Source organism: Pongo abelii, chromosome 4, assembly GCF_028885655.2.
Source record: "Pongo abelii isolate AG06213 chromosome 4, NHGRI_mPonAbe1-v2.0_pri, whole genome shotgun sequence".
In the NCBI taxonomy this organism is placed as follows: domain Eukaryota; kingdom Metazoa; phylum Chordata; class Mammalia; order Primates; family Hominidae; genus Pongo; species Pongo abelii.
The window spans coordinates 78,892,808-78,918,161 of NC_071989.2; the positions used below are offsets into that span (position 1 = coordinate 78,892,808).

General features: G+C 43.5%; 2 protein-coding genes across 5 annotated transcripts; both read right to left on the reverse strand.

Moving 5' to 3' along the window:
• Positions 1 to 6,577: 6,577 nt before the first annotated feature.
• LOC112133487 (mitochondrial import receptor subunit TOM5 homolog) lies at positions 6,578 to 6,937 on the reverse strand (the record flags this gene model as incomplete). The annotated part of the gene is made up of 1 exon (XM_054556377.2): positions 6,578 to 6,937. A coding segment is annotated over one exon (165 nt), but the record flags the coding sequence as incomplete, so codon positions are not given.
• On the reverse strand, positions 6,578 to 23,933 carry LOC100457922 (small EDRK-rich factor 1). Of its 4 annotated transcripts, none has more exons than XM_002815633.4 (3): positions 23,707 to 23,933; positions 22,639 to 22,747; positions 6,578 to 8,045 (listed from the first exon to the last, which is right to left on the reverse strand). In XM_002815633.4, exons 1-3 carry the CDS (start codon positions 23,711 to 23,713, stop codon positions 7,829 to 7,831), a joined length of 333 nt encoding a protein of 110 aa, XP_002815679.2. In that variant the 5' UTR covers positions 23,714 to 23,933; the 3' UTR covers positions 6,578 to 7,828. The 4 variants fall into 4 exon arrangements, with proteins under 4 accessions (XP_002815679.2, XP_054411594.1, XP_054411595.1 ...); XM_054555619.2 differs by having other exon boundaries at positions 23,689 to 23,925; XM_054555620.2 differs by lacking the exon at positions 23,707 to 23,933 and adding an exon at positions 23,371 to 23,493.
• Between the last annotated feature and the right edge of the window lie 1,421 nt (positions 23,934 to 25,354).

The window sequence follows — 25,354 nt, forward strand, 5'->3', positions numbered from 1 at the left end:
GCGGAACAGCACGGTGGCCTGGAGGACCACTTGCAGTAACTTCGCACGCTTTCTACGAGTGGTTATCGCCCTCCCACATTTGTGGCGTGTATTTTTCAGTTCTCTCAATCCTTTCATTTCAGTGTGTTATATTTCCTTTCCTTTTTTTTTTTTTTTTGTTTGTTTGTTTTGAGACAGAGCCTCGCCCTGTCACTCAGGCTGGAGTGCAGCGGCGCGATCTCGGCTCACTGCAGCCTCGACTTCTTGGGCTCAAGCGATTCTCCCACCTCAGCCTCCCCAGTAGCTAGGACTATAGGCGTGCGCCACCACGCTATTTTTTGTATTTAGTAGAGACGGGGTTTCGGCATGTTGCTTAGGCTGGTCTCGAACTCCAGTGTGTGTGTGTATAGATATTTATTCCCCCCCCCCATTGGAAAAGTAAATGTAAGCTCCTACTAGGAATTTAAAACTTGCTTGATCTATATAAAGACAAACAAGGAAAGACAAACATGGGGGCAGGAAGGAAGGCAGATCCTGAAACACTAGAAGACATTTGATCCCCCAACCTTATTTGTTGTTTGTTTTGAGACGGAGTCTCGCTCTGTCGCCAGAGTGCAGTGGTGCCATCTCGGCTCATTGCAGCCTCGACCTCCCAAGCTCAAGCGATCCTCCTGCCTCAACCTCCCAAGCAGCTAGGACCACAGGGGTGCGCCACCACGCCCGACTAGTTTCTGTATATTTTGTAGAAGCGGCGTTTGGAGCATATTGTGTAGGCTGGTCTCAACTCCTGAGCTCAAGATATTCCGCCCGCCTCTGGCATCCCAAAATGCTGGGATTACAGGTGTGAGCCACCTCGCCCAGCCTCCAGTATTTTTTTTTTTTTTGCAACAGAGTATTGCTCTGTCACCCAGGCTGGAATGCAGTGGTGCGATCTCAGCTCACTGCAACTTCCGCTTCCCAGGTTCAAGCAATTCTCCCGCCTCAGCCCCTCGAGTAGCTGGGATTACAGGCGCCCACCACCACACCCGGCTAATTTTTGTATTTTTAGTAAAGACGGGGTTTCACCATGTTGGCCAGGCTGGTCTTGAACTCCTGACCTCGTAATCCGACCGCCTCGGCCTCCCAAAGTGCTGGGATTACAGGTGTGAGCCACCACACCCGGCCTCCAGTATTCTTTATTAAGCATCTAGGGTTGCTAAATGGCTTATATGTACATAGTATATATAAGTCCACCAAAGGAACTTTGAGCGCTTCCCCCAAAATACCCTTGGCTTCTATATAGTATATGAGAAATATCTGTGGAGGAAGGGAAGAATGGGATGATGTTGACCAAGTGTACAAAAATGGTAACTATGTAGAGGTAATATGTGGAATGTAATCATTTCACAATGTATATCTAAATATCAAATTGTACACCTTAAATATATACAATTTTTAGGGGTCTGGCACGGTGGCTCATGCCTATAATCCCAGCACTTTGGGAGGCCAAGGTGGGTGGATCACTTGAGGTCAGGAGTTCGAGACCAGCCTGGCCAACATGGTGAAACCCCGTTTCTACTAAAAATACAAAAATTAGCCGGGTGTGGTGGTGCAGGCCTGTAATGACAGCTGCTTGGGAGGCTGAGGCAGGAGAATCTTTTGAACCCAGGAGGCGGAGGTTGCAGTGAGCCAAGATCACACCACTGCACTCCAGCCTGAGTGACAGAGTGCGACTCCATCTCAAACAAATAAATATGTACAATTTTTATGTGTCAAAAAAGTTAAATTGTCACAAGATAAAAAAAATTTTAAATCTCATGTCAGGAGAGTAATGTGCCAAAGGTACATCTTACACATAAACATGAAAACCTGTACTCCAGCCTGGGCGACAGAGTGAGGCTGTGTCTCAGAAAAAAAAAAAAAAAAGTAAAAAAAAAAGTGTGTTTTTATAAAGCTTGCTTAGATTTTTCTCAATCATAAAAATTCTCACAATTGCATTTGATGTCAAAATGTAAACAAATTACATGGACATATTCCATGATGGTTAAAAAAATAAATTTAAACAAAATATAGAACCAGGTTTCTTTTTGTTTGTTCTTTAATTTTTTTCTTTTTGAGACAGAGTCTCGCTCTGCCGCCCAGACTGGAGTGCAGTGGCTCACTGCAACCTCTGCCTCCCAAGTTCAAGTGATTCTCCTATCTCAGCTTCCCGAGTACCTGGGATTACAGGCGTGTGCCACCATGCCCAGCTAATTTTTATATTTTTAGTAGAGATGGGGTTTCGCCATGTTGGTCAGGTTGGTCTCAAACTCCTGACCTCGTGATCCGCCCGCCTCAGCCTCCCAAAGTGCTGCAATTACAGGCATGAGGCACCGCACCCAGCCATTTCTTTTTGTTTTTATTATTTAGAGATATAATTTGACATACTATAGAAGTAGTCATTTTAGAGAGTACAATTGAATGGTAGATTGAGTGGAAACCTTAATATATTCACAAGGTTGTGCAACCATCACTACTATCTAACTCCAAAACATTTTAATCACCCACCAAAGAAACTCTGTTTCCTTTAGCAGTGCGCTGCCATGCCCAGCTATTTTTTGGGAGAGAAGGGGTCTCCCCATGTTCAGGCTGGTCTCAAACTCGGTTGCTTAAGCAGTCCTTCCACTTGAGCCGCTGTGCCCAGGCCTGAGTTACTATATTTATAAAAGTTATTTCATATGATAGACAAATCATTCAAAACATAATGAGGTAAACTGCCAAAATAAACCATTTTACCATATTTGAAGGCACTTAATGTAAATGCTGAATTTAATTTCATGTACTGGAATCAGTATTTTTGCATATGTAATTTTCATACCAAAAATCTCTCTTCAGTGACTCCTGGAACTCTCTAATAATAAAATAAAAGTTTCAAATAATGTCGGGGTGGTGGCTAACACCTGTAATCCCAGCACTTTGGGAGTCCGAGGCAGGTGGATCACATGAGGTCAGGAGTTTGAGACCAACCTAGCCAACATGGCAACACTAAAGATATGAAAGTCAGCCAGGCATGGTGGTGCATGCCTGTAATCTCAGCTACTTGGGAGGCTGAGGCACAAAAATCACTTGAAACTGGGAGGTGGAGGTTGCAATGAGCTGAGATCGTGCCACTGCACACCAGTCTGTGAGACAGAGCAAGACTCTGTCTCAAAAAAAAAAAAAAAAAAAAAAAAAGGGGCCAAGTATGGTGGCTCATGCCTGTAATCCTAGCACTTTGGGAGGCTGAGTGGGAGAGGATCATTTGAGCCCAAGTAACATGGTGAGGCCCCATCTCTAGAAAAATAAATTAGCTGGGCATGGTGGTGTGGGCTTGTGGTACCAGCTACTCAGGAGGTTGAGACAGGAGGAGTACTTGAGCCCAGGAGGTCAAAGGCAGTGAGCCATGTTTTTGCCACCATGCTCCAGCCTGGGCAACAGAGCAATATGCTATTTCAAAAACAAACTAAAAAAATGGTAGTACCTACATGTGAAGATTGCATATAATAAAGATTGTAAAGCAGAGAGAAAAACTGGATAGTTCACCAAAAAGAAAATCCCAATGTCCACTAGAGATCTGAGAAGATGCCCAACCTCTAGAGCCAAGGAATTACAAATTAATAACTAAGATAACATTTCAGGGCCTGGCACGGTGGCTTATGCCAGTAATCCCAGCACTTTGGGAGGCTGAGGCAGGTGGATCACTTGAGGTCAGGAGTTTGAGACCATCCTGGCCAACATGGTGAAATCCTGTGTCTACTAAAAATACAAAAATTAGCTGAGCATGGTTGCGGCGCCTATAATCCTAGCTACTTGGAAGACTGAGGCAGGAGAATCGCTTGAACCTAGGAAGCGGAGGTTGCAGTGAGCCGAGATCGTGCCAGTGCACTCCAGTCTGAGTGACAGGGTGAGACTTCATCTCAAAAAAAACAAAAAAACAAAAAATTTCAGGAATATACCTGCCTTTGGTAAAAACAAAAAAATTGTGAACCAGGTGTGGTGACTCACGCCTATAATCCCAGCACTTTGGGAGGCTGAGGCAGGAGGATCCTTTGAGCCCAGGAGTACAAGACCAGCCTGGGCAACATAGGGAGAACTTGTCTCAAAAATAAATAAATAAATAAATAAAATAAAAAATAAAAAAATTGTGACTAGTGTTGCAATGAATAAAAAAGAAAAAAAATTAAAAAGAAAGAAAACCCAGAAAAACTAACATACCATTTTCCTCTCAGTTTGGCAAAACTAATTAGGAATTAATAACATTTGATGCTAGCAAAGTATGGGGAAATGAACTTTTATCCTCTTATTGAAAATATCTGTTTGTAGCCAGGCAGACCTGTAATCCCACCAGTTTGGGAGGCCAAGGTGGGAAGATCTCTTGAGGCCAGAAGTTTGAGACCAGCCTGAGTAATAAAGTAAGACCCCATGTCATTAAAAAAAAAAAAAAAAAAAAAGAAGGAAAGACTGCCGGGCGCAGTGGCTCATGCCTGTAGTCCCAGCACTTTCAGAGGCTGAGGTAAGCAGAACACTTGATGTCAGGAGTTCAAGACCAGCCTGGCCAACATGGTGAAACCCCACCCCATCTCTACTAAAAATACAAAAATTAGCTGGGAATGGTGGCGGGCGCCTGTAATCCCAGCTATTCAGGAGGCTGAGGCTGGAGAATCACTTGAACCCTGGAGGCGGAGGTTGCAGTGAGCCGAGATCACACCACTACACTCCAGCTTGGACAACAGAGTGAGACTCCGTCTCAAAAACAACAACAACAAAACCCAAAACATCTGTTTAAAATTTAAGACATGTATACCTGTGAAAGTTGATTACATAAATTGGGTCATTCTTGAAATACTCAACTAAATCAGAGTTGAAGGGCCAGGGGGAAGTAGCATTCGGGGCACACAGCATCTGCTTCAAGAATTAAATTTTCCACAAGTCCAACTGCTGAAACAGCCTTCTGTATCCCTAAGACCAGTTTTACCTAATAGCTGCTGAAATGAACTGCCATGACTCTAAGACTGGTTTTACCTACCACCATCACTCACTAATCAGAGCTTGCTAGCTCCCACAAGCTCTAGTGTGAATGAGCTTTCTTCCAAAACAGTATGTAATACTGTTCTTTCTCATAAAACCCGGAACCTTCTCTTTTTTTTTTTTTTTTGGAGACGGAGTTTTGCTCTTGTTGCCCAGGCTGGAGTGCAATGGCGCGATCTCGGCTCACTGCAACCTTCACCTCCCGGGTTCAAGTGTTTCTCCTGTGTCAGCCTCCTGAGTAGCTGGGATTACAGGCATGCGCCACTATGCCCAACTAATTTTGTATTTTTAGTAGAGACGGAGTTTCTCCATGTTGGTCAGGCTGGTCTCAAACTCCTGACCTCAGGTGATCTGCCCACCTCGGCCTCCCAAAGTGCTGGGATTACAGGCATGAGCTACCGCACCTGGCCGCAACCTCCCCTTTATTCTCCTGATCATACCAATGATCAGCCTGGTCTGTGTGTATACCCTGAATTGCAGCTCTTGCTTACCAAATAAAATGTTTTTAGAGATTTGTCTCTCTCTTATATTTGGCTTTGACATAACTATTCCCAAGGAATTCTATCTTTAAAAATCCATTCTTATAGAAATGAAAGCAACAGTAAATGGGAATAAGTACGATAATCTACATCGCAGAATTGTTTGTAGTGGCAAAAGTTGCAACATCCTAATTGTCTATGAGTAAGGAAATGATTGAATAAACTACTGTACATCTATGCTAAAGTTAAATTTGTAAGTACGGAAGTACAGGCATGGCTATTTTTTTTTCTTTTTGTGGAAACAGGGTCTCACTCTGTCACCCAGGCTGGAGTGCCGTGGCACCATCTTGGGTCACTGCAACCTCTGCCTCCTGAGTTCAAGTGATCCTCGTACCTCAGCCTCCCAAGTAGCTGAGACAACAGGCACTTGCCACCACACCTGGCTAATTTTTGTTTTTGGCTTCTTTCTTAATTGGTATGTTTATTTAAAAATATAGACTAATGGGCCGGGCATGGTGACTCACGCCTGTAATCCCAGCACTTTGGGAGGCCAAGGCGGGTGGATCATGAGGTCAGGAGATCGAGACCATCCTGGCTAATACGGTGAAACCCCATCTCTACTAAAAGTACAAAAAATTAGCCAGGCGTGGTGGTGGGCACCTGTAGTCCCAGCTACTTGGGAGGCTGAGGCAGGAGAATGGTGTGAACCTGGGAAGCGGAGCTTGCAGTGAACCGAGATTGTGCCACTGTACTCCAGCCTGGGCGACAGAGCAAGACTCCGTCTCAAAAAAATAAAAAAATAAAAAAATAAAATAATAATAAAATAAAATATAGACTAATGATCCTGTGCTTCAATGTCATTGTGGTTATGTGCTGATGTCCATAAAACATAACTTATAAGGGACTCTTCACAAATATACTCCAGACAGAAGGGTAAACAAAAATGACTGACAAGACAGTGCCATTTCAGACATACTTCCCTTAATTATTAATACTTGCTAGAAAATGGAGTTTGACATTATTTACAATTATACCAATATTCACAGAGGCCAACTGTCACAGGCATAAGGGCACACCATGACCAGGAGACCTCATTTCAGACTTCCCAAATATTTTTATATTTTAGCTATTAAGATCAGTTACCAGAGCTAAACTTGTTCTTAACAAGCAGAATTTTTATGTCCATTCAAAGAGTCTCTTACACCTTTCTGGGCCTATTTACTTGCAGAGAACAGTAGAAACTGTAACCAGGCTCTTCATATCATGCATTCACATGTGATGTCCAATCTTCATATGCTGTCCAATTTCTTTAAGATAAATGGAGTGACTCGCAGCAGGGCCACGTAGATGAGAAAGTTCTGTATGGAGATCATATCCTCATGCATCTTCTGTTTCACCTCTGTGAGGTCCAGCTTCTGGGCAAGGCCCCCAATCCGGAAGATCGGGGCTCTAACCAGCCTTCAGCTGCCTCGCTCTGCTCTCCCTAGTGGCCCCCTCACACCCGGAACTCGGCCTATCCCCTCCCCCCAGCTAATTTTTGTATTTTTAGTAGAAATGAGGTTTCGCCATGTTGCCCAGGCTGGTCTTGAACTCCTAGGCACAAGGGATCTACCCGCCTCGGTCTCCCAAAGTGCTCAGATTACAGGCATGACCCACCACGCCTGGCCCAACATGGCTATTACTTTTTAAAGTGCTAAATTATGGCCGGGGGCTGTGATTCACGCCTGTAATCCCAGCACTTTGGGAGGCCGAGGCGGGTGAATCACGAGGTCAGGAGATGGAGACCAGCCTGGCCAACATGGTGAGACCCCGTCTCTACTAAAAATACAAAAAATTAGCTGGGCATGGTGGCAGGCGCCTGTAATCCCATCTACTCAGGAAGCTGAGGCTGGAGAATTGCTTGAACCTGGGAGGCGGAGGTTGCAGTGAGCAGAGATCATGCCACTGCAGTCCAGCCTGGTCAACAGTGCGAGACTCTGTCTCAAAAAAAAAAAAAAAAATTACCTGGGTGTGGCAGCGCGTGCCTGTAATCCCAGTTACCCAGGAGGCTGAGGCAAGAGAACCGCTTGAACCCGGGAGGCAGAGGTTGCAGGGAGCTGAGATGGCGCCACTGCACTCCAGCCTGGTGACAGAGTGAGACTCCGTCTCAAAAAAAAAAAAAGTGCTAAGTTACATCTAAGTTTCCTATTTTTGTTTAAAAAACTCCTTGTAGTGGGTTGAATGGCGGACCCCAAAATGATACATCTGTCCATCTGATATGAGTGAATGTGACCTATTTGGGAAAATAGTTTTTGTAGATGCAATTAAGGATTTCCAGATGGGATCATCCTAGGTTAGAATGGAAACTAAATCCAATAGCAAAAGTCCTCATAAAAAGAAGGGAAGAAGACAGAAAAGAAGACCACAAAGACAAAGGCAGAGATAGGAGTTATGCTGCCATAAGCCAAGTAATACCTGGGGCCACCAGCAGCTGGAAGAGGAAAGCAAGGATTCTCCCTTGGAGCCTTCAGAGGGAGGTGTGGCCCAGCTGACACCTTGTTCTCAGATTTCTGGCCTCCAGAACTGTGAACAGAAATATTTCTGTTGTTTTAAGCCACTAAGTTTGTGGTAATTTGTTACAGCAGCTCTCAGAATCAAATACATTCCCACATCCCTTATTTATGTGCACGTGTGTGTATGCACGTTTGCATGAGCACTGAGAGAAGTATACCATTATTAACATTGGTTAGTTCAGGGGAATGAGACTGGCTTATTGAAGGCTGAGAGAGTATACGTGTGTGTATATAAATTGAGTGTATTTAAATTAAGTATATGGAAGTAAATTAAGACTACAATGAGATACCACTACCTCCCACCAATATGGTTAAAGATAAAAGGACTGATAATACCTAATGCTGGTATGGAGCAATGGAACCTTCATTTATTGCTGGTGGTAAAATGGTATGGTTATTAAAAACAAACTAAAACAAAAACAACAAAAATGCAACTGTTTGATGATACCTACTAAACAACATGTGTATGTATGTGTATAGACACACACCCTATGACCCAGCAATTCCACTCCTGGCATATACTCAGTAGATAGCGTGTTTAAGACCATCATAAGATATATAAAAATGTTACGGTAGCATTATTTGTAACAGCCCCAAAGTGGGAGCAATTCAAAAGTCCATGAAATGTAGAGTAACTAAATTATGGTATATTCATATAACAGAATGCTACACAACAGTGAAAAAGGCTGAACTGCTGCATAGCAGCAAAATAGAGAATTCTTGCAAACATAATGTTGAGCAAATGAAGCTAGGCTCACTACAGCACATACCGTGTGATCCCATTTATAAAAAATTCAAAAACAGGCAAAACTAATCTATGGTGATAATCAGATGGGAGGCATTATCTAAGAGGGTGCTGGAAATGTCCTTTATTGTGATCTGAACATAGTATTCATACATGAGTAATTGAAATATACATTTCAAATGCTGGCTGTTTATTATCATTTCACTGGGATAAATGCCCAAGGAGTTAGTTTTCAAAGAGATGCTATTTAGAATTTATGGAAATTTAGAACTTACTGTATTTTCCCAGATTTTCTATAATGAGCAAGCATTGCAGTTTGAGGGTTTGAAAGGTTGGTAGAGACAAAAATTGCATAAGCTGCATGATTATTTCTCACACTTCAGATGCTTACCACCTTTATGATTTGCCATATCATGTATTTTTAAAAATACATTTTTTTCTTTTTTTAGATGGAGTCTCATTCTCTTGCCCAGGCTGCAGTGCAGTGGTGTGATCTCAGCTCACTGCAACCTCCTGGGTTCAAGTGATTCTCCTGCCTCTGCCTCCCGAGTAGCTGAGATTACAGGCACCCATCACAATACCTGGCTAATTTTTGTATTTAAAAATACAGCCAGGCTCGGTGGCTCACGCCTGTAATCCCAGCACTTTGGGAGGCCAAGGCTGGCAGATCACCTGAGGTCAGGAGTTCGAGACCAGCCTGGCCAACATGGTGAAACCCCGTCTCTACTTAAAATACAGAATTAGCTGGGCGTGGTGGCTCATGTCTGTAATCCAAGCACTTTGGGAGGCCAAGGTGGGTAGATTGCCTGAGGTCAGTTCGAGACCAGCCTGACCAATATGGTGAAACCTCATCTCTACTAAAAATACAAAAATTAGCTGGGCATGGTGATATGCACCTCTAGTCCCAGCTACTCGGGAGGCTGAGTTAGGAGAATTGTTTGAATTCAGGAGGTGGAGGTTGCAGTGAGCTGAGATCGCGCCACTGCACTCCAGCCGGGGAACACAGCGACACTCCGTCTCAAAAAAAAAAAAAACAAAAAAAAACCATACAATTTTAAAAATTTAGTCTTAGCTTTTCAATAAGAGGGATTAAAATATATTATTTTAGTCTGCTCAGCATCCATTCTCCCTTCCTTTTGGCAAAGAACCCTAAATTTTTTGGGGGATGATATAGTTTGGCTGTGTCCCCACCCAAATCTCATCCTGAATTGTAGCTCCTATAATTCCCATGTGTCATGGGAGGGACCTGGTGGGAGGTAATTGAATCATGGGGGTGGTTACCTTCATGCTGTTCTTGTGATAGCGAGTGAGTTCTCAGGAGATCTGATGGTTTCATAAGGGGCTTTTCCCCTTTTGCTTTGCACTTCTCCTTCCTGCCATCATGTGAAGAAGGATGTATTTGCTTCCCCTTCTGCCATGATTGTAAGCTTCCTGAGGCCTCCCCAGCCATACACAACTATGAGTCAATTAAACCTCTTTCCTTTATAAATTATCCAGTCTCGAGTATGTCTTTATTATCAGCGTGAGAATGGACTAATACAGGGGACCACCTACTCCTTACTAGATATAGTCTTGGTTTTACCATCAACTTGCCCTCCTCTTGCTGAGGGATGGGTACCTAACCCATGTAACTTCAGTTGGAGGCACTCCAAGTGACATAAAAACTAAATATACATGTCAGAATTTCAACCTGATATCAGCACTGTAAGAAAAAAAAAAAACACCTCATAACACCTACTCTTAAGATACCTGAAACTGTTACAATTCTTGACCTTTCCAAAGCCTTGAGTCCTCAACTTTTCCATGACTCCGGAGTCTCTCATTCTTTCAAATAAGTTTTTTATCAGTAAGTTCATTAATCTGATCCTGTTGCTTGCAACCAAAAATTCCAATATATCATGAAATCAGGTTAGATGTGGTTATATTACCTCAAGTATATATTAACCCATTTTCCGTTTGCCCCAAGAATACTCTTGCCTCTAATCCTAATGTAACATTATATACATTTCCATTATATTAGGATTAGAGACAAGTTCTGTTTAGAAATAACTCTAAGATCAGTTTGTGTATTTTCACATTGAAAATTAATTTGCGTCAACCTCAGAGTGTGTTTGTGTAAAATTAAATGAGCGCTGGCAGCAAGATGCACTTTTTTTTCTTTTTTTTCTTTTTTTTTTTTTTTTTTTGAGATGGAGTCTCCCTCTGTCGCCCAGGCTGGAGTGCAGTGGCATGATCTCGGCTCACTGCAAGCTCCACCTCCTGGGTCTATGCCTTTCTCCTGCCTCAGCCTCCCGAATAGCTGGGACTACAGGTGCCTGCCACCATGCCCAGCTAATGTTTTGTATTTTTAGTAGAGACGGGGTTTCACCATGTTAGCCAGGACAGTCTTGATCTCCTGACCTCGTGATCCACCCACCTCAGCCTCCCAAAGTGCTGGGATTACAGGCGTGAGCCACGGCGCCCGGCCACTTTTTTTTTCTAAACAGGAAATGGGTTAAATACATAACTCTGTATGAAATATCCATTCATAAGCTACCCTAACAGCTCCCTTGAGTGGTATAAGGCTACAGCCTTTGACCAAAAAAAAAAAGTATTTGACAAAAACTTACGTCATGTGATATATGTTCATAAAAGGAAAGTATTCAATAGGATTATGTCAATTATAGCCAGGCTGGTAGGTAAATTTCTTGTAAACACAAAGGCTCAGCCAGACTGCTGCAAGGAAATGTTCCGGCACTTATGTACCAGCAAGCAGTCTTGTCCAACTGGTAAAACAGCAAGAGTAGTATGTGGAATGGAAATTTGGTTTGTTTTTTTTTTGAGACAGAGTCTTGTTCTGTTGCTCAGGCTGGAGTGCAGTGGCGCAGTCTTGGCTCACTGCAAGCTTTGCCTCCCAGAGTCTAGAAATTCTCTTGCCTCAGCCTCCCAAGTAGTTGGGATTACAGGCGCCCACCACCACGCCCAGCTAATTTTTGTATTTTTAGTAGAGACGGGGTTTCACCATGTTGGCCAGGCTGGTCTTGAACTCCTGACCTCAGGTGATCTGCCCGCCTCAGCCTCAGCCTCCCAAAGTGCTGGATTACAGGCGTGAGTCACCACACCTGGCCTTGTTTTTTATTTATTTTTTTCTTTGAGATGAAGTCTTGCTGTCGCCCAGATTGGAGTGCAGTGGTGCAATCTCAGCACACTGAAATCTCCACCTCCCGGGTTCAAGCGATTCTCCTGCCTCAGCCTCCCAAGTAGCTGGGATTACAGGCACACACCACCATACCTGGCTAATTTTTGTATTTTTAGTAGAGACAGGTTTCACCACATTAGCCAGGCTGGTCTTGAACTCCCGACCTTGTGATCCGCCCGCCTTGGCCTCCCAAAGTGCTGGGATTACAGGCACCTTTTTAAAATTATTATTTTGAGACAGGATGTCACTTTGTCACCCAGGCTGGAGTGCAGTGGTGTGACCTTGGCTCACTGCATCCTCAACTTCCCAGACTCAAACCATCCTTCCACCTCAGTCACCCAAGTAGCTGGGACTACAGGTGTGCCCCACCACATCTGGCTAATTTTTGTGCTTTTTGAGGAGATGGGGTTTTGTCATGTTGCCCAGGCTGGTCTCAAACTCCTGGCCTCAAGCAATCCTCCCACCTCAGCCTCCCAAAGTGCTGAGATTACAAATGTTAGCTACTGCACCTGGCCGTGTATTTCTACAAAAGTTATGTTATAATCAAATTTGAAAATCTCAACTTTTCCAAGCAAATGACCCAATAGCAGGCTATTTATAAACTTTTAATGTGCATTAGATAGTTACTGCTATGTAAAAGATTCTTTTGTTTTTAAGAAGTGAAGGTGTGAAAAAAAAAAAAAAAAACCTGTAGTAAGTTTCATATCTTTTGGGAATTTATAGGGAAGTACATTTGAGCATACACATTGTCATTCTCTTTTTCTCAGTGACAGTTTTATGACTTGGCCATCTCTAAAGATAATATATTCCAATATGTAATTGCTATATAGCAAATACATTAGCTGATAAAGTTGTAGGAGGCAATGTAATAGATGTTCTTACTCAGCTTTGGTCTAACAGATAACTATGACTGACAATTTCGTAAAAATAACAGACCAAGTGTTTTTAAGTTGAGAGAGAGAGAGTGAGTGAGAGAGTGTGTGTGTGTGTGTGTGTGTGTGTGTGTGTGTGTGTGTGTGTGTGTGTGTGTGTGTGTGTGTGTGTGTGTGTGTGTGTGTGTGTGTTTTGAGACAGGGTCCCACTCTATCGCCCAGGGTGGAGGGCAGTGGTGCAATCTCGGCTCACTGCAGCCTTGACCTTCTGGGTTCAGGTGATCCTCCCACTTTAGCCTCCCAAGTAGCTGGGACTACAGGCGTGCACCACCACACCCAGCTAATTTTTTTTTCTTTTTTTGGTAGAGACGGGGTTTTTCTGTGTTGCCCAGGCTGGTCTCAAACTCCTGAGCTCAAATGATCCACCTGCCTCGGCCTCCCAAAGTGCTGGGATTACAGGCATGAGCTACTGTGCCCAGCCTATATAAAAATTTTTTAAGTTTTTGGAAAATGTCAGAAATCAATGTTCCCTTTTAGCCCTATTTTCAAAAACAGGCTAGAGTTTGATAAATGGATCACAATTTCTTACACATGCTACTAACAGAAGAGGCATTCAAAAATAAATGACTGATGGCCAGGCAAGTGGATCACTTGAGATCAGGAGTTCGAGACCAGCCTAGCCAAGATGGTGAAACCCCATCTCTACTAAAACTACAAAAGATTAGCCAGGCATGGAAGTGGAGGTTGCAGTGAGCGGAGATCGCACCATTGCACGACAGCCTGGATGACAAAGTGAGACTCTGTTTAAAAAAAAAAAAAAAAAAGCAATGGATAAAACTGACCACAGTGTATCTTGGGCAGTAATGGCTGCTACTTCTCATTTTCAGCAGGACTTAATGAAAATTGCTAATGATAATGCACTACCTCCTCTTGAGAATGATGCAAAATATGATTTTTGATGTTTAAAGGGAGGGTTCCATGGAGTTTGGTATTTTCCAAATTATATTCTAAATCTAGTACTATCTCACCTAATAATTTTATCTTTCTTTAGCAACAAGCCCTAAGAATATCCAAACTAAATAAAATCATTACATGAATTTACTTTTTAAAATTATTCTCCTAAGGCTGGGCATGGTGGCTCATGCCTGTAATCCCAGCACTTTGGGAGGCCGGATCACCTGAGGTCAGAAGTTCGAGACCAGCCTGACCAACATGGAGAAACCCCATCTCTACTAAAACCACAAAATTAGTCGGGCGTGGTGGCTCATGCCTGTAATCCTAGCTACTCGGAAGGCTGAGGAGGGGGAACCCAGGAGGCAGAGGTTGCGATGCGCCAGTATCACGCCACTGCACTCCAGTCTGGGCAACAAGAGCGAAACTCCGTCTCAAAAAATAATAATAATAATAATTATTCTCCAGGGCTGGGCAAGGTGGCTCATGTCTGTAATCCCAGCACTTTGGGAGGCCGAAGCAGGCAGATCATTTGAGATCAGGAGTTTGAGACCAGGTTGGCTAACATGGTGAAACCCTGTCTCTACTAAAAATACAAAAAAACTAGCCGGGTGTGGTAGTGCACGCCTGTAATCCCAGCTACTTGGGAGGCTGAGTTAGGAGAATTGCTTGAACCCGGGAGGCAGAGGTTGCAGTGGGCCGAGATTGTGCCACTGCACTCCGGACTCGGCAACAAAGCAAGACACCGTCTCCAAAAAAAAAAAAAGCTATTCACCTGTATTTTCCCTTAATATCCTATAATTGACCTGTTTCCCGCCTTGTAAGTTCAGCTACTTTTAGTTACCTTAACTATACCACATGGTGGTGTCATGATCGGTGTCAATGTATTGCATATATATATATACTACAATATACCACATGATAGGTGTCAATATACTCCAACAATTAGACTTAATTTTCTTCCTCTCCGATAATTTTTCCGCCTGCTTTGAGGAAACATCTGGTCATATTGCAGTTAAAAATCAAACCTCTTAACAATAAATTTATTTAATTAAATGCCATAAAAATTAATCAAGAATGGCCAGGCAAGGTGGCTCACGCCTGTAATCCCAGCACTTTGGGCAGCGGTGGAAGGTGGCTCACGCGAGCTCAGGAGTTGAAGACCAGCCTGGGCAACATGGCAAAACCCCTATCTCTACCAAAAATATAAAAATCAGCCAGACGTGGTGGTGTGCACCTGTAGTCCCACCTGCTTGGGAGACGAGACTGAGGCAGGAGGATCACTTGGGCCCAGGAGGTTGAGGCTGCAGTGAGGTTCGTGCCACTGCACTCAGCCGGGGTGACAAGGCGAGACTCTGCCTCAAAAAAAAAAAAAAGTACTAATGATTGATTACATCCTAGAGATCTTCCTTATTCTAATATCCATTTTATTTTGGAAACGTAGCTTTCCCTCGATTTGTAAGAATTAAAAGGTCTAAAGTTCTTCCATTCCATGGGATAAACTAAAGAAATTACTCATTTGAAAAAAAAGGCAAAGAAAAGAGCTTAAAGCATGAAAAGTTTTTTTGTACTTATGGCTTATTACTCTGTGTAGAAATTCTGGAGACAGAATTACAGAAATTAGGCCCACAAAGAATCTTTGTGGTACAATCAGATTTCTTTATTATTTCTTTTATTAGAACGTAACTTAAGCTACTGTAATTTTTGCCTTTGTGACTACCATCATAGAATATTCTGAAGACTAAAGTTAACCAAAGATCCAGAACAATGTTTTAATTTAATGAAAAATCTAGGCTAATATGAAGATAGAAACTCAGGCTAAAAAACTTCAGCTAGGTGGGATGGCTCATGCCTGTAATCCCAGCTCTATGGGAGGCCAAGAAGGGTGGATCACCTGAGGTTAGTAGTTTGAGACCAGCCTGGCCAACATGGTGAAACCCCATCTCTTCTAAAAACACAAAAATTAGCCGGGCGTGGTGGCGGGCACCTGTAGTCCCAGCTCCTCAGGAGGCCGAGGCAGGAGAATCGCTTGAATTCAGGTGGCGGAGGTTGCAGTGAACTGAGATGGCACCACTGTGCTCTAGCCTGGGCGACAGAGCAAGACTCTGTCTCAAAAAAAAAAAAACCCACAAAAACCCAAAAAACTTCCTGGTTGTCGAATTCAGTATTAGACACAAAAACTTCTAGCCTATTTATGGGTGGTACCACTGGTAAGAGACAAATCACAAGATATTATATTAGGCTAACTTCAAGATCTGTCCATTCAGATAGTGGTTGACATATTGGATGATCAGAAAAATTTGTTAAATTGCATTATGTGAAAAATCAAGTATTTGTAGAATACTTAAAGTTATTCTATTTACTACTACAATGGCATTTTTATTCTCTTTGACATAGTTTTGTGTTTACTTCAGAGTGCAGCAAGGTCTCAAACTTTAATTTCTCTAGGTTACATATTTCCAAATTTATAACTACCATCAAGACTCAAGTTTTAGAAGAGGCTGAGAACAGAAAATATGGTACTCATTCCAAAAAATGTTTAAGCTATAAGTAGAACTGAGACCTCAGTTTACATCCACTTAGTTTCTATTCCAGTGGTTTGAAGTATCTGTTGTAAATTGTTCAAGGAAGCTTTGTAAGTTGATTTCCTTTTTTTTTTTTTTGAGGCAGAGTCTTGCTTTGTTGCCCAGGCTGGAGTGCAGTGGTGCAATATCTGCTGACTGCAACCTCTGCCTTGGGTTCAAGCGATTTTCCTGCCTCAGCCTCCCGAGTAGCTGAGATTACAGGCATGTGCCACCACACACCTGGCTAGTTTTTTTTTTTTTTTTTTTGTATTTTTAGTAGAGATGAGGTTTCATCATGTTGGTCAAGCTGGTCTCAAACTCCTGACCTCAAGTGATCCGCCCGCCTCGGCCTCCCAAAGTGCTGGGATTACGGGCATGAGCCACCGCACCTGGCCCTTTAAGTTGATTTCAAAGCAAAATTATACAAATGGACCTTAACTTCTACTATATACTTAAGTTTACTTCAAAGATCTACTTTATCCTTATCCTTAGAAACTGTGAGGAAAAAAAAACTATGTTAACAAAGCTGATGATAAAGATTCTTTATTATATAAGAGATCCTATTATCTGATCATATTACCTAATAAATTATATATGAATGTTCAATAATAAAAATAATGTTCACCAATATGTCACATGCATGGTTAGTGTTTTATTCTTTGAAGATTGCTTCTAAAACATCGCACTAAGTAAAGCTGAAAGGATAAAGTTTAAAATAGTTTTTAAAGGATAAGTTATAACATATGTAATGACTGTCCACTCTACAAAATCTTGATCTTAGAGCTTATGATACACCCAGTTGGCAGTAGCACCCAAGTTTTCCAAATAGCCAGTCATCACTTTTCTCTTGTCTGCATAGACTTCTTCTCATTAGCTGCCTTCTGCTTTTGTTGCATGATCTCAGAGTCCCTACAATGAGGGAAAAGTCTATAAGTTGTTACAGAAAAACCAATTACATATTCTCACTTGTTTTCTACACATAACCCATTCAGTGTATTAGAAGACAATTTAAAAGATGATATAAACTTTCTTGTCTTTCCATTTTCATAGCTGGAGACAAAATGGAAAGACAAAGACTGGAAAGGCTTTGAAGTCAGATCTTATTGTGAATACCATCTCTGTTATCATGACCTTGGGCAAATAACCTCAAAGCCCTTTCAAAATCTGGGCAATATGTATCAAGGTTGTTACAAGGAATCACTATGAATATATAAAAGTGTGTGACATTAGGCAGCTACATGTAGAAATAATAGCTATTACTCTTGGTTGTTAACTAGTTAATTCATTCTAATTTTTTTCCTTGAAAGAAGAGGCATTTAAGAACTCTCCTAGATATCCTAACTGGTATCTATGACTAGAACATAGATATTATGAAGGATTTCAGTTTCTTACAAGCAAAAAAGCCCAAAAGCTAGTCACTAAAACTGGATTACAATAAAGGAAAGCTTGATGTTCAGGGTGTTTTTTTTTTTTTTTTTTTTTTTGAGACAGAGTCTCGCTTTGTCGCCCAGGCTGGAGTGCAGTGGCATGATCTTGGCTCACTGCAACCTCCACTTCCTGCTTGCAGTTCTTCTGCCTCAGCCTCCTGAGTAGCTGGAACTACAGGCACGCGCCACCACACCCAACTAATTTTTGTATTTTAAGTAGAGACAAAGTTTCACCATATTGGCCAGGCTGGTCTTGAACTTCTGACCTCGTGATCCACCTGCCTCGGCCTCCCAAAGTGCTGGGATTACAGGCGTGAGCCACAGAGCCCGGCCCTTAACCCTTTTCATCTCCAGTCAAACTGACACATGCCATATAAACTGTGAACTATGACCAGACACCTGGGTTAGGTGATTCATGAGTCCATGGATCCATATTTTAAAAACAGACTAAACGGCCATGTATTCCACATCTACTGTATGTCAAGCACTCTACCAGCTCTGGTTAAAGTCCCACAACTCTGACTTATTAACCTCATGTTTCAAATTTTTAAATTTTTTATTTGTTTTTTTGAGACAGAGTCTTGCTCTGTTGCCCAGGCTGGAGTGCAGTGGCACAATCTTTGCTCACTGCAGCCTCCACCTCCCTGGTTCAAGCGAGTCTCCTGCCTCAGTTTCCCAAGTAGCTGGGATTACAGGCATGTGCCACCACACCCAGCTAATTTTTGTATTTTTAGCAGAGACAGGGTTTCACCATGTTGGCCAGGCTTGTCTCGAACTCCTGGCCTCAAGTTGATCCGCTCGCCTCGGCCTCCCAAAGTGCTGGAATTACAAGTGTGAGCCACTGAGCCTGGCCTATTTTAACTTTTTGAGGAACTGCTAAACTGATATCCACAGCCATGATGGTAAGACATTTCTGTAAAGCCAATAGCAAAAACAAGGGAATAGAAGAAAGGCAAAATAGGTCAGTGGCTCACGCCTGTAACCCCAGCATTTTAGGAGGCTGAGACAGGCGGATCACCTGAGGTTGAGAGTTTGAGACCAGCCTGAGCAACATGGAGAAACCCCATCTCTACTAAAAATACAAAATTAGCCAGGCATGGTGGTGCATGCCTGTAATCCCAGCTACTTGGGAGGCTGAGGCAGGAGAATCACTTGCACCCGAGAGGTGGAGGTTGCGGTGAGCTGAGATTGCACCATTGTACTCCGCCTGGGCAACAAGAGCAAAACTCCATCTCAAAAAATAATAATAATAAAATAAAAATAAAGAAGAAAGGCAAAATAACACAGCTACAGGCTGTGCTGCCTATAAAGTAGCCAATATTTATTTCTTTACTTTCCTAATAAACTTGCTTTCACTAAAAAAAACAAAAACAAAAACATAGCTATAAAGAAATGAAGTACAGTGGAAAAAGAACCATGACAGTTACTTCTCTATTTGAAACCAAGCTCTCTTGTGCTTGCTGTATAACTTTAGTAATGTTACTGAAGTTGAGAGCCTCAGTTTCCTATTCTACAGATTAGTGCTAATACCATTTTTCAGGGTTATGATGAATAAAGAATAATGTATATAGAATGTCTAGCATAGAACTTTATAAGGAGTGCATATCTGGTAAACAATGACAATTTCTGAACCAAGCTAGACTAGGTTCTCCAATAAAAATAATATTGCAGGGTCACTGATTCATACCATGTTCATTTTTACTCTAATGTGAGTAAACAGAAATTGAAGACAAAGCTTATCACTTTAATAATAAATGTTAGGGCCGGGCATGGTGGCTCACACCTGTAATTCCAGCACTTTGGGGGACTGAGGTGGGCAAATCACTTGACCCCAGAAGTTCAAGACCTGCCTGGACAACATGATGAAACCCCGTTTCTACAAAAAATACAATAACTATCTGGGCTTGGTGGTGTGCCCTCGTAGTCCCAGCTACTCAGAAGGCTGAGGTGGGAGGGTCACTTGAGCCTGGGCGGCAGAGCTTGCAGTGAACCGAGACTGTGGCACTGCACTCCAGTCTGGGTCACAGAGCAAGACGCCATCTCCGGAAAAAAAAAAAAGTGTCAGGACCTTTGCCTTAAATTAAGGTCTTTAATCTCATTAATCAATGACTCTTAATAGTGGCTGCACATTAGAATCACCTGGGAGCTGTTTTAAGTTCAGTTTAAGGTATAACTGGGTGGGGTGGGAGGCTGGGGGAGGGATAGCATCAGGAGAAATACCTAATGTAAATGATAAGTTGATGAGTGCAGCAAACCAACATGGCACAAGTATACCTATGTAACAAACCTTCACGTTGTGCATATATACCCTAGAACTTAAAGCGTAATAATAAAAAAAAAATTCAAAAAAAAAAAAGGTATAACTGGGCCAGCGTGGTGGCTCACGCCTGTAATCCCAGCACTTTGGGAGGCCGAGGCGGGTGGATCACTTGAAGTCAGTAGTTTGAGACCAGCCTGGCCAACACAGTGAAACCCAGTCTCTACTAAAAATACAAAAATTAGCTGGGCACGGTGGCGGGCGCCTGCAATTCCAGCTACTTGGATTGCTGAAGCAGGAGAATCGCTTAAGCCCAGGAGGCGGAGGTTGCAGTGAGCGGAGATCACGCCACTGCACTCCAGCCTGGGCAACAGAGTAAGACTCTGCCTTTAAAAAAAAAAAAAAAAAAAAAAAAAAAAAAAAGGCATAACCTAAGTACAATAAAATTTACCTAGGGTGCTTTTTAATGCTCGACCTCTGACCAATTAAATCAGAACTGGATGAAAGATAAATGTTTGAGTATAGAGATATCCCAATTACCCCGATTTGATCATTACACATTGTACACATAAAGGCTTTTTTTTTTGTTTTTTTTTAGACGGAGTCTCACTCTGTCGCCCAGGCTGGAGTGCGGTGGCGCGATCTTGGCTCACTGCAAGCTCCGCCTCCCGGGTTCACACCATTCTCCTGCCTCAGCCTCCTGAGTAGCTGAGACTACAGGCGCCTGCCACCTCACCCGGCTAAGTTTTGTATTATTAGTAGAGACGGGGTTTCACCGTGTTAGCCAGGATGGTCTCGATCTCCTGACTTCATGATCCGCCTGCCTCGGCCTCCCAAAGTGCTGGGGTCACAGGCATGAGCCACTGCGCTCGGCCACACACTTGGCTAATTTTGTATTTTTACTAGAGATGGGGTTTCTTCATGTTGGTCAGAATGGTCTTGAGCTCCCAACCTCAGTTAATCCACCCGCTTCGGCCTCCCAAAGTGCTGGGATAACAGGTACGAGCCACCACGCCAAGCCAGTTTCTTTTTGTCGTTGTTTTTTTGAGACGGGGTCTCACTCTGTCACCCAGGCTGGAATGCAGTGGCAGGATCTCGGCTCACTGCAACCTCCGCCTCCCAGGTTCAAGTGATTCTCCTGCCTTAGCCTCCAAAGTGGCTGGGACTACCCAGCCCACATACGGGTATTAAAATATCACATGTACCCCCAAAATATGTACAACTATTGTAATTCAATTTTTTAAAAAAACAAAAAATCAAAACTGAGCATAACGCAAGGCTTGAGTAGCTGTCAAGGCTTCCCAGGTGATTCTAATGTGCAGCCAGGATTGAGAACCCCTAACAAGCCACACTGAAGCACATGCAGTCAGTTATTTGCTTAACCTCCAAGTTCCATATGGACAAAATCATTTGAGAATAAAATTAAGCTTTGATTAGCTCTTTTAGAAACATCAATGTACTTTTTTTTACTTAAGCTGCAGTCTAAAGTATTTCTGCAGCAGTTTTACATTGGCACATATAGTCATATATTACGGCTATGTACATGAATTCTCTCCAATGCAATGGATCTTCAGAAATCAGCATAGCTAGCTATTATGCATACACTTTTTTGTATCTTCTTGAGAACTATTATCATTATATATTAATAATTGAGTCCCTTGTCATTCAGAGTAGTTTGGGTAGGCTGTCTGCTTTGAAAATGTTGTAACTCTAGCACCTCACAGTGTTTTGCATATGGAAGATGTTATTTTGCTGAATAAAGTTTTTTGTTTTTTTTTGATACGGAGTTTCCCGCTTAGTACCCAGGCTGGAGTGCAATGGCACAATCTTCACTCGCTGCAACCTCCCCCTCCTGGGTTCAAGCGATTCTCCTGCCTCAGCCTCCCAAGTAACTGGGATTACAGGCATGTGCCACTACACCCAGCTAATTTTGTATTTTTAGTGGAGATAGGGTTTCACTATGTTGGTCAGGCTGGTCTCGATCTCCTGACCCCAGGTGATCCACCCACCTTGGCCTTCCAAAGTGCTGAGATTACAGGCGTGAGCCACCGCGCCTAGCCTATAAAAAGTTCTTATGGTTGTGGAGGAGCTGCATGAGTCTCTACAAAACAAATAATAGCTTCAGAGCTTTACGTTCTTTATCTATAGTTTGGGATGTCTACCCCACGTGGTTTTACTCCGCCTGGCACAAATCATTAGGCCCTGTTCTACCAAAGGCTTAACAAAATGCTTTCTGTTCCCCAAAATGAGGCCTTCTTTTTTTTTTTTTTCGAGACAGGGTCTAACTCTGCCACCCAGGCTGGAGTGCAGTGGTGCAATCGCAGCTTACTGCGGCCTTAACCTTCTGGGTTCAAGCGATTCTCCCGCCTCAGCCTCCGGAGTAGCCGAGACCACAGCCATGTGCCACCATGCCTGGCCAATTTAAAAAAATATTTTGTAGATACAGGGGCTGGCTATGTTGTCCAAGTTGGTCTCAAACTCTTGGCTTCAAGCAGTCCTCCCGACTCTCCCAAACTGCCGGGATTACAGGCATGAGGCAACACACTCAGCCCAAAATGTTGCTTCAATCACAACGTCAGTGACTTTAGAATTAAATTAGTACCACCTACCTCTGCTTTCTCTGAGAGGCAGTCAAGCTATCCTCTTTCCTCTTTCCCTTGCTAATTTCCTGGGTTTTCTTCATGTTTTTCTGGCGGGCAAGTTCTCGTTGATTTCCACCTACAAAGTCAAACAGTCATGCTCTTTTCCCATCTCCAAAATTATTAATAATTCCAATAAACAGGTCTTATTTAAATGCATCTTTAGTTTGTGTTTTAATAGATAAACTAGCAGAGTAACAGATTGATGGTGTTCCCAGATCTGACAATAAGGAAGTGACTTAAACACTTATTAAAGACTTAAGAGTATTATCATACCAATCTAGGTGGTCACTAGCTATAAATACCAGATATTTTAAAACAGATATTCGAATCTTGGGCCAGTATCCCAAAATAAGTTCTGGCTTTTGAGGGGAGCGGGTGGAAGAGAAAGCTAGATACAAAGATCACAAGTTCAGCCCATCACTTGAGAGTTACCTTTATCGCCATGCAGAGGCAGAGAGGGGTGGATGGGGACTGAACAGATTGAAGGTAAGTCTGTGAAAGGCAGTGTGGGCCTCTACATCCTTATTCTAGCCACAACCCTGCAAGGTAGCCTTCATTGTTTTCATTTTGCAGAACAGACTGACCTAACACCTAGGACTGGTAGAAACGAACATCAAATTTAGGACCGGCTCTAAAGCCTCCAGTTTATTCGGCTATTACCTGCGAGCGCCAAACAAAAGAACTAGGGAGGCGACTCACTGGAGTTCCCGGTCCTCATTAGGCCTTAAGACTTGAGGCATCAGCTATAAAGTACCCCCAAACAAGGACCCTCCTGGGGCAGCCGTATCCACATCTCCGGGGTGTGTTCTTTACCGCACAAACTCGCACCTGAGGGGCAGGCACCCGTCCAGCCTGAGAAGTCGGACCGGAACCACCCGCGAGCTCTCTCTCTGCCGACTGAAGCGGGGATCCCCGCACTGCGCAACCCAAGGGGATTCTCCAGCCGGACCCCGCCTCCCCCGCCCGCCGCGCCTCAGCGCTAGGCTCCCACGCCGGACGCTCGCCGCCGCTTCCTACCCCCGTCTGCACACTCACGGGCCATGCCGACCACCAACGGAGCCTGGAAGAGAGCAACTCGGAAAAGCAACGGCTCTCTGGCACTCTGGGCTACCGTCACCACCGTTGACCGAGAAGGCTGAGCCCTCGTGGGCCCTCCACCCGGCTGCTCCTTCGCTCTGCTCCGCCAACGGCCCCGCCCACTGGAGGCCGGACAGCAGCCGGCGCCATGGCCGGCGCGTCACTGCGCGTGCGCGGCCAGGGCTGGGCCGGGGCTCCGAAGCTCCGCCGGGGCTCCGAAGATCGTGGAGACTTGGCGGCGCCGGGAGGCCTGCTGCTACACACGCCTGGGAGAGCCCAGCGAGAGCCCAGAAAGCGGGTTCTGTTCTGCCGGAGGGATAGGCGTGTGTGGATTTTCCCCCCTGTGCGCCGGGCACAGGGGCTCCACCAGCTCCCCACCTTTTTTTTTTTTAATAGGAAATCACAATAAACACTACAATATCTTACTTTTTGGCAAAGAACATTAGCTTTCATTCATCCCCTTGCGGAGGCGGAGAGGGGCGGATGAAGACTGAACAGATTGAGAGTAACTCTACAAAAGGCACTGTCCTTTACATATTTCCTTCCTTATTCTAAACACAACTCTGCAAGTTAGGCTTCATTGTTTTCATTTTGCATAAGAGACAGACTTAACCGCGTAGGAATTGATATGAGAATAAAATTTAAGACGGACTCTAAAGCATATTTATTTTTCAGTTTATTCCAGTGCCCTTGTCACAATCCACAGTGCTTTAGGAGTTTTAGGCTACTGACTGTGCTTAGGTTGTTTGGTAGGGAGAGAATCGCAGGGAGTGCAGTCTTAACCACAATTCAGAATAGCCCAGAATAACCTCGGAACCTACGTAAAAGCTGTGGACCATCTGCCATTGGTAGAAACACGTGTAGAGATGCTTCTGTGGCTCATGTGGCATACAATTACTTCACCTCTTTCATTGTTAGACACACACACACACACACACACACACACACACACGAATAAAAACAAAAAGAGGCCGGGCGCGGTGGCTCACGCCTGTAATCCCAGCACTTTGGGAGGCCGAGGCGGGTGGATCACGAGGTCAGGAGATCGAGACCATCCTTGCTAACACGGTGAAACCCTGCCTCTACTAAAAAAAAAAAAAAATACAAAAAATTAGCTGGGCGTGGTGGCGGGCGCCTGTAGTCCCAGCTGCTGGGGAGGCTGAGGCAGGAGAATGGTGTGAACCCGGGAGGCGGAGCTTGCAGTGAACCGAGATCGCGCCACTGCACTCCAGCCTGGGCGACAGAGTGAGACTCTATCTCAAAAAAAATAAATAAAAATAAAAACAAAACGATAACATTGTTACAAACTGAGATGATTTGGATACCCCACATTGCCCTATATTTTAAAAACTTTTATTTTGGAAGATCTGAAATTTATCCAGTACAAAAGCATTAGTAACAAGGATAACGAATCCTCAAGGAGATGCGACCAAACTTCAATTATTACCTCATAAAATCGTCTATTTTAGAGAAGGTGGAGAAAGTGAAGACTGAGGAGCTCTGGAGATGAACTGTCTGGGTTGAAAGTCCATCTCTACTAATTAGTAGCTGTGTCAACTTGGACACTATTTCATTATGTTAGAGCGTTCTTACCTGTAGAATGGGG